The sequence below is a fragment of the Myotis brandtii genome, unplaced genomic scaffold (assembly GCF_000412655.1).
Source record: "Myotis brandtii unplaced genomic scaffold, ASM41265v1 scaffold1814, whole genome shotgun sequence".
NCBI classification, from domain to species: domain Eukaryota; kingdom Metazoa; phylum Chordata; class Mammalia; order Chiroptera; family Vespertilionidae; genus Myotis; species Myotis brandtii.
Window position 1 is genome coordinate 835,116 of NW_005356728.1, and position 9,225 is coordinate 844,340.

Below are 9,225 nucleotides of genomic sequence, written 5' to 3' on the forward strand. Positions count from 1 at the left end.
GTCAGATCCAAGCCCTGCTGGGAAGAGGCCCAAGGGACTCTGCCCCATCCTCCTCAGGGACCTGAGGCCTCACGTGCTCACGGTGGCGGTGATAAAGGAAGCTTGCTGCTGTATATTTTAAAACAGTCTTGTTCTACTGCCCTCTCAGGGCTCTTCTATGAAACGAGCTAAAAACCTACTTCTCAGTCCCCAGGGCTCCCAACCTCAGCTCTCCCTTCTTGCTTTAACAAGGGAAGGGAGCTCAGGTTCAAAAGCCGGAGAGAAGAGCCCAGGAAAACCTGAGGAGGGAGTCTTAGGGGGTGGCCAATACCTGGGTGGGGTGAGGCCGTGGCTGGACTCCTCTCAGGGGCAGAGGGGCTGAGGGTTCGTATGTCCTGCTCCCCAGGTCTCCTGGCAGTAGCAGGCCTGGCTCTTGATAAATCACAATGAAAGGTGGCCCGGCTCCTTGAGTCCTCGGCCATCTCAGATGCAGGGAAGAGATAACCCCCCTGTTCTTTAGGCGGCACTGAGGCAGCCTCAGCACCAGGCTGGCCGGGTACACCACTGCCCTCCACTGAGAGGAGGCCTCACCGCCGCTCGCAGCTGTGTCCGCAGGGGGTCAGTCGGGCCCTCGGGAGTGCTGGACTCGGATATGGACGAAGATCGTGGCTGGTGACAGTGAGGCCCCGTCCTTGGAAAGCAGGTGGATGTGGCGGTACCCTGTGGGGAGGGCAGCCAGGCATCGGATTTGCTGCCCATCACCCTGCCCACACCCCCTCCCTGGGGGCTGGGCCCTGCTAGGGCCTCACTCAGGAAAGGCACTCAGGAAAGTCACAGCGCAGGCGAGCAGCGTCTGTGGGCCGGACCTCTCCCTTCCCATCCCCTCCTACCTTGCTTCAGGCTGTTGAGAGGCAGTGTAAACTGGCCCACAAAGTCATTGGGGGACGTGGTGTCATAATCTTCTACCACAAACCGGACCAGCACCAGCTCTGGAGCCCGCAGCTGGAACTGCAGGGTCTGCCCCCAGTGGGGGTTGAAGCCTAGGACACAAACAGGCATGGTGGTCGGAGCCAGCTGGCCTCTGCCCTGCACCTCCCTGCACTCTGCTGTCTGCCCACCCACCTCCACCAGCAGGCCCACCCACCATTGTTAAGCACGTAGTCGGTCTCCTTTCGAGCACAGTCCATGGGCACCCCGTAGATCTCGACACGCACCAGGGGGTCCACAATGGAGCTCGGCTTCTCAGCATTCAGCTTGGGCAGCTGCTGTGCAGTCAGCACCTGCGGGGGATGAAGAGCTTCAGCCTGGCCCTGCCTGGGGCCCCTGCCCACCCTGCCCACCACGCAGTCCCCAGGCCTCCGCCATCTTCCTCCACTTCGGGCTGGTGCCCTCGGACTAGCCGGCTCTGAGCCCAGGGTAGGGCATGGCCCAGGCTGCTAACCTGGATGGTGAGAGTAGTTCTGGGGGGTCCAGGGCTCTCAGGGTCAAAGTTTGTGTCAGGCTGCCGCAGGCAGGCAGGTTTCAGGACGTAGCCGCACTGCCCGTTGACGAGGAAGCGCCCCGCATTGAGGTCCATCTCGTAGCCTGGCGTCTGGAAGTTCAGGGCCACTGTGGACACAGCGGGGTCAGGACGGGCTCTTTGTGGCCCTCTCCTCACGCTGTTCCAGGGGCCTCACTGCCCTCTCCCCCACACAGCCCTATAGGTGCAGAACTAGCTCCCCTACAAGGCCCAGATCTGGGCAGTGCTGCTCGTACCCACCATGAGGTGGTGGGGAGGGAGTGGGTGTGTCATGGCAGCCAGGCGATCTAGACTCTATTGTCACCTCGTATCTTTTTTCTTTTTTATTGATTACAGAGAGGAAGGGAGAGGGTAAGAGAGAAACATCAATGATGAGAGAGAATAATTGATCGGCTGCCTCCTGCACACCCCACACTGGGGATCGAGCCCGAAACGCGGCATGTGCCCTGACCAGGAATCAAACCGTGAGTGACCTCCTGGTTCACAGGTCGACGCTCAACCACTGAGCCCCTCCAGCCAGGCAACCTGGTATCTCTTGAGGCTGGAATGTGGGCCTGAGGGGGCATGTTAGAGAAGCCTCCACCTGCAGGGCCAGGCCTGGGCCAGAGCTGAGGCCTGAGGTTTTTACACCTACCCCTCGGGGACCACACTCCCCTCCCTTGGGCTCAGCACGGGATTGCCAGGGGTATGTGTGCATGTATGTGTCAAGGGGGTGCCTGGGGGTGGAGATTTCTAACTTCTACCTTCATAAAAAATGTGAGACTTTTACATAGTCAGGAACAAATGAGCCCGGCCAGTGTGGCTCAGCGGTTGAGTGTTGACCCAGGAGCCAAGAGGTCACAGTTTGATTCCCAGTCAGGGCACATGCCTGGGTTGCTGGCTCTATCCCCAGTGCGGGGTGTGCAGGAAGCAGCTGATCAATGATTCTCTCTTATCATTGATGTTTCTATCTCTCTCTCCCTCTTCCTTTCTCTCTGAAATCAACAGAAATACATTAAAAAAAAAAAAAAAAGAACAAGCCTGATTTGTGTTTCCTCACATACCCTGCTCACAAGTTTTTAATAAATGTTATTATCAACAAAACACTGTTTTCCACCTGGTAAGCTGTGTGGCCCCATCACTGCTGGGCCTGCTATGACGCCCCAGAGGCCACCCCACAAAGCACCCGGCCCCCTCCCAGCTCTGCAGCCACTCACCCAGCTGACAGCCTGAGTTCCACATCTCCTGGGGGCTATAGTTGGCCGAGTTCATCCGAAGCCCCGATGGGTAGACACGGGTCAGTTGCCGGGTATTGTGCCTGACAAAGCTGTTCCCTGGTGAGGAGTTCGGTGGTATTGTGACAAGCTCCTGGGGTACCCTCACCTGGTGTCAGGGGCTGTAACTCCAACTCCAGGGACAGGCTGGGAACAGAGGCTGAATTTCCATTCCCACTTCCCCTGCCCCAGCTCCTCTTCTCTCTGACATGGTGGGTGTGGGAACCTCATGAGGAGGTTGCTGAAGTCCAGGGAGGGGCAGGGACCGCTCCCACAGCCCTCACTGCATCCCAGCCCCAAATCCTCACATTCCTGACTCAGCACATGGAACACCTGGCCCCAGGCTGACATCCTGTGTGTCATCACTCGTCCCACACACCCTCCAGCCACACTGGCTTCCTGGAACACTGTGTATCATGCTTCCAGGCCTTGGTGCAACCTGCCCCTCCTGTCTGGACACCACTTCCCCCTCGTCGCCTGGCGGCTTCCTCCTCACCCGTCCATCAGGTGTCTTGTCAGGCCTCACCTGCTCAGCATTCTTGCCCTGATCTCGCCCCCTTGTGCTGGGCTCCTCCAGCCCCTCCCTATCCTGGCCCAGCTGATCACCCTGCATCATAGTTACCCAGCTCCGTCTGGCCCATCACTAGGCTGTGCGCCCTCTTCCCTGGGCCCTCTCCCTGCATGCCGGGCCTGGTACTGGGCACTCATTCTCTGAGCCCCTCTCTGGGGTCTTCCTGACCTCTTTACCGCCCCCCAAAGCCTCTCAATCTCCTTTCCAGACCAACTTCGGGATGCTCCCCCAGGATCCTACAGGCCCCCACTGGCCTCCTGCCCCCAGATGCCAGCTATCCTGGCTCCTACCTGCCTCTCGAATGAGCTTCTTGGCCTTGCGCTCGCTGAGGGAGCTGACCTGGTAGGGCTGGGGTGGGACGGGGGCAGGGCGCAGGGTCCGAAGGCGCGTGGCACAGCAGTACACGGCCAGGGCCGACAGTTCCGGGGAGATCTGCTTGGCCTAGGACAGTGGTCGGCAAACTCATTAGTCAACAGAGCCAAATATCAACAGTACGATTGAAATTTCTTTTGAGAGCCAAATTTCTTAAACTACATAGGTAGGTACATTGTTATTAACTTAATTAGGGTACTCCTAAGCTGGCCTTTGCTAAAAACGTCCTCAATCTGATTGAGGAACGTTCGCTGAGGTCAACCCCTTCCAACTCTCCCATCCACACTCGTCTTGTATACTTGTTTCGTCTATCTCCTTTCCGAAAACCGACTTCTGCGCATGGGCCACGAAGTTTCAATCGCACTGTACATGCACGCCCGCATGTGGTATTTTGTGGAAGAGCCACACTCAAGGGGCCAAAGAGCCGCATGTGGCTTGCGAGCCGCAGTTTGCAGACCACGGGCCTAGGAGATGAGCCTCAGAGGTTCCTCTAGCTCCAGCCCCCAGCTCCTCCCTTCCCTCCCTTCGCCACCTGCCCAGCCCACCCCACTCACCTGCCGCTTCTGCTCTGCAGCCTCCACCCTCTCTTCTTCCTCCTCCTCTTCCTCCTCCTCCTCCCGGTCCGACAAGATTCGACCATCCTCGTTCCGAGCAGCTGGCAGCTTCTTGCCCTTCACCAGGACCCGGCCCTTCAGCTGCTGTAGAGACCAATATGGAAGGGTTAAGCCCTCTCACCCCTGTGTCAGCCGGTTGGTCAGTCATTCAACCACCGTGTGAGAGGCTGGCGGGGGGTGAGGAGCAGGAAAAGACACACAAAGATGAGTGGTTTCTAACAGAAAAACAAACAAAGAGGAACAACCCAAGAGGTCATCAACAGGGGATTGGCTAATGAGGTCCCTCCAAACATCAGAATCCTACACAGCAGCCGTTAAAATGATGGAGGCAGCTCGGGATTGAAAGAGACGCCGCTCCCCAACAAAGATCTCACCTGAAAGAAGTAGTGTGGAACACGGAATCAATGACCCTTGTGGTGTAACATTTGAAAGAGAAGAGAGCCATGGGGAGGGGTATATATGCATGGGGAAATTCTGGAAGGACACACAAGAAATTGCTGAAGATGGTTACTTTGTGTGAAATAGGACAGGGGTGAGCCCAAGTGGGAAAAAAAACCATTTTCAATTGTATACACTGGTGTACAGTTCAGTTTTTGTTTGCCATATGTATGTTATTTTCATGCTAATAAAAGATCAAATCACACACACACCAGGGTGAGTCAACATTTTCTGCATATTTGGGATAGGGAGTAGGAGGAGAGTTTTCTCAAGGAGCCAGAAAAGTGCATATCCTGAGGGGGGCAGATAAAATGCTCTGGGGTCTGGAATGAAAGGAGGCAGGACCACCTCTGGCCAGAATCTGGGGGAGTTTCTAAGGCCACAGGAAGAGGCAGTTTAAGCAGCACCAGAATTATAAGCAGGTGGCGCTGGGCAAGCCAGATGGCTGGGAAGGGAGCCCCAGGTGGAGACGATGTCAACCAAGACCTTCGAGGTGGGACTGGCTGAGCTCGCAGGGATTCTGAGGGCCGTGAGGCAGAGCAGGGAGGCCAGGGCCAGGTCACGGAAGGCTAAATGCCAGGAGAGAGGGTGGGGTGGGTCTAGTCCAGTGGTTCTCAACCTTCTGGCCCTTTAACTACAGTTCCTCATGTTGTGACCCAACCATAAAATTATTTTCGTTGCTACTTCATAACTGTAATTTTGCTGCTGTTATGAATCGTAATGTAAATATCTGATATGCAGGATGGTCTTAGGCGACCCCTGTGAAAGGGTCGTTCAACCGCCAAAGGGGTCGCGACCCACAGGTTGAGAACCGCTGGTCAAAGATGGACAGCAGGAGACTGATCAGACCATTGGGTGGCAGATGTCCGACGAAGGCAGGAGCAGGGGAAGGTTAAGGCAGAGAGAGGTGAGGGGTCCTGAACAGGGAAGTGGCATGAGCAGGGGTGGATGCTGGAGCCCAGACAGACCCTCCCCCACCTACGCTGAGGCTCTGGGAGCATCACCTCTGGGGATGGCAGCTCCTCAGGGTTCTGGGAGTCCAGTGCCTGTGTCACCAGCATGTCCCCCAGGATGGTGCGGAGGTGGCAGGCCATGACAGCCTGCTGTTCCAACCCACAGTGGTTCTCCAGGGAGAGGATGACAGGGTATGGGGACAGCTGTAGGGGGAGAGGCAACAGCGCAGAGTCACTTACCCCTTCTTTCCTCCTCCCATCCCAACCAGAACCCCTACTACATGCAGCCCCAGCTCCTTCAGGGCAGGCCGGCCAAACCAGGGCTCTGGAGAACCCACTGCGGGGAGGGGGATGTGGGACACACCTGGGTGGGGTCAGCCTGTACACGGAGGGACAGAGGTCAGATATGGGGCCTTGGGAAGGGGTGGACTGTCTGGGAGGCTGAGGGCAGCTGCAGGAATGGTTTTCTTTTATAAATGCTCTTTATATGTTAATGACATTGACCATGTCATTAGTATGCAAACTCCCCCTCCCCTTTTGTCATTTGTTGGTGGTAAGATTTGTGTAGCCTGACTGAAATTGCAGTTTTATGTGGATACCATAGTATGCTAAGCTCCTCTCTCTCTCTCTCTCTCTCTCTCTAGCTTCTCTTTATGGCTTACTCTTTGGCAACAATTATTAAAATGTCCTTCCCTCCCGCAAGGTTTTCTCCTGGAAATTCTGAGATTTTAATACATTTACTGAATATGAGGGTGGGAGAAGGAAGCCCCTCACTCAGCTTTATTCTACCCCACTGGCTGCTGTCCCAGCCGCACCTGGGCAGGGAGTGATTCTCTGGGCAGGGGTTTCTTCCGGGAGGACTGAGGGGGCTGGGCTCACCGTGAAGGCGTGGTCACGGACGGCCTGGACCACATCTCGGAAAAGGATCTTGGAGGTGAGCGTGTGGCCATGGTAGATGACTGGCTCCCCTCCTGGCCCCTCCCAGCAGTCCAGCTCCACACAGCGGCATCCCTGGGCGAAGGCTCTGTGGACAGACAGGCAAGGTGTCATGTGGGTGGCACAGATCAGGGAAACAGACAGGTGGGCCCCCGGAAGCCCACAGTGGGAGCTGAGCCCCACTTCCCCGCCAAACGGGGCTTCCAGAAGGGTTCACGCCACCCTCCCTCCACGGGTACCTAACGTAGGCCTCAGTGCTGCTGAGGCCCCCAATCTGGGAGTCGGTCAGGTAGGTATTGTGGGAGGAGGAGATAAAGTAGTGGGCGAGGGGCTGGTCCATGTCCTGGAACATGCACGTGTGGGCGGGGTTCAGGGCGTCCCCCTCTGGTGACAACAGGTACATCATGAAGCCATCCAGTGTCATCAGCTCGTGCTGCTTGGCTGCAGGGAGGGGCAGAAGACGGCATCAGGACACACAGGGGACCCCCTGTCCAGCCCCAAATGCTCCAAAGCTCACGCCACTTAGTACTGATGACACCTGTCTACCGACTGGACCCGACAAAGTTACGCCAAACCCTACGAGGAAGGTACGTTACTCTGTCACGTTACAGATGTGGCAGCTGAGTCTGGAATTGGCGAGATCACCTACTCGGGATGGCACCCACAGCCAGGAACAGCCCCCTTATCTGGGAACCCAGATCTATCCGACACCACGACCTGGGCTGTGTCGGCCCCAGCCCCTCGGTCAGACCCCCACCTGTCTCATTGAGCTCATAGGTCTGGATGAGCTGCTGGGCGTGGGCCAGCGTGGCGCCGTCCTCGCCCTGGTCCTCCAGGAACTCCAGCAGCTCGGGGGCGCTCAGCACGCGGTCCTCGCCCGAGTACCGATGGAAGATCTCCTCCAGCTCCGGGCGTTTCAGCAGGCGCCGCAGAAACTCCTCAATCTCAGACCCCTCCAGCCGCTCGTTGTCGGAGTGGTCACACTCCTAGAACGCAGAGGGAGGAACTCAGGAGAGGGGCCCCCTGGGGAAGCTGGCCTCACTGACACACCCAGCATCTACCATGGCCGGGAAAGCAAATGTCTCCCATTCACAGGGAGAGAAACAGCTAGTGAGGCTCCAGCCTCGCTCAAGGGCACAGCTGGTGACCCGCAGGGCTGAGATGCTCGGGAAGATCTCTCGGTTCCGTGCCTGTCACTCTGGACCATGACCTGCCCTAAGAATCAAGATGTGGGAGGAGCCCTGTTGGTGTGGCTCAGAGGTGGAGGTTCGACCTATGAACCAGGAGGTCTAAGTTCAGGGCACAAGCCCCGGTTGCGGACTCAATCCCCACTAGGGGGCGTGCAGGAGGCGGGCCATCAATGAATCTCATCATTGATGTTTCTATTTCTCTCCCTCTCCCTTCCTTTTTGAAATCAATAAAAATATATATTAAAAAAGATAAAATAAAAGATGTGGGAGGAAAACCAGTGTCCCTGGGGCAGGACTGGGCTTCTGTGCTACACCCCCCTCCTATTCGTTACCATCCTCAGATTCCCGCGTTCACACCCAGGGTCAATGGGCAGCACAGAACTGAGGATCCACATGGAGCTGTCGGGAGGGGCACAGGTGCCGTGGTCCTGTCTTTCAGTGTCACAGGCTGGACACTCAGCAGCATCCACACAGGGGTCTGCCATGCACTCTGACTGGGCCCTGGATGCAGAGCCCACCCCTGTGTGCCCCCGACTGTGCTCCCACAGGTGTGGAGGCGCCGCACACGCCCCAGTGGAGGAGGGTGTGCACTGGGCCGTGAGCCGACTCCTCCCTCTGCTCCAGATTGCAAACCACACAGGTCACCTGGGCAAAGGGTTTTAAAGAAATGAAAACTACAGCTTCGCTGCTCACTTGGGAGTGGTGGGAGGCCCCAGGTCCTCCCTACCCCTGGGGTCTGCCTGAGGGGGAGGAGAAGCTCTGGGCCGGCATGCCCATCCAGGCCCCATAGCCTGGGGGAGGGGATGAAGGGAAGTAGACCCAGGTGTGGCCTTTCTGCTGCAAGAGGCCCCTATCGCCACCAAAGCTGGATGGAAAGGAAAACAGAGGACTCTAATGGTCAGGGGAGGACAGAGAGCAGAGGTCAGAGAGGTGGCAGGGGCCCACCTTGAAGAGGCGGTAGGCGTACATGTCATTCATGTCCACGTTGACCATTCTGAGCAGGCTCTTGATCTCCTTGAAGCTCATCTTACTGTCCTGGTTGGAGTCCGCCCGGTGCAGATAGGAGTGGATCCAGGTGTGGGTGCTCAGGAAATACCAGCAACAGGCTGGGCACCACCCCCCACTGGCAGGTGACTGACAGGTTTGTCACCATCGCCTGGCTTGGGGGCTCCCCAGTGTCCCTAGTGGCCTGTGAGCTCCCTGAGCACAGCAGCGGGCTGTCCTCCATGGGACTGGGCTCCCCAGAGCCAGGAGGCCATGTCCCCACTCTCGGTTTTTAAGACAAGGGGCTCGGGGCTCAGGTTCAGACTGGGGACCCCGGAAGGACAGGGCCACCTGCCCCAGCCTGGGGTTCTCCAGGGACAGGGCCCGCCTCCCCCCACCCCCACCCCCGCATCAGC

General features: G+C 57.4%; 1 protein-coding gene across 1 annotated transcript in view; it reads right to left on the bottom strand.

Annotated features, from left to right (window-relative positions):
• Positions 1-92: 92 nt before the first annotated feature.
• PLCD3 (phospholipase C, delta 3) overlaps positions 93-9,225 on the bottom strand; it is a 10,955-nt gene continuing 1,822 nt past the window's right edge. Inside the window, exons 3-14 of the mRNA XM_014537776.1 lie at positions 8,771-8,967; positions 7,393-7,621; positions 6,875-7,076; positions 6,579-6,723; positions 5,751-5,903; positions 4,249-4,392; positions 3,613-3,763; positions 2,695-2,811; positions 1,421-1,587; positions 1,124-1,259; positions 870-1,019; positions 93-699 (exon numbers count right to left, since the gene is read on the bottom strand). Of these exons, the coding sequence (XP_014393262.1) occupies positions 599-699; positions 870-1,019; positions 1,124-1,259; positions 1,421-1,587; positions 2,695-2,811; positions 3,613-3,763; positions 4,249-4,392; positions 5,751-5,903; positions 6,579-6,723; positions 6,875-7,076; positions 7,393-7,621; positions 8,771-8,967 (1,892 nt within the window). The 3' untranslated portion in view covers positions 93-598. The remainder of the gene's footprint in view (positions 700-869; positions 1,020-1,123; positions 1,260-1,420; positions 1,588-2,694; positions 2,812-3,612; positions 3,764-4,248; positions 4,393-5,750; positions 5,904-6,578; positions 6,724-6,874; positions 7,077-7,392; positions 7,622-8,770; positions 8,968-9,225) is intronic.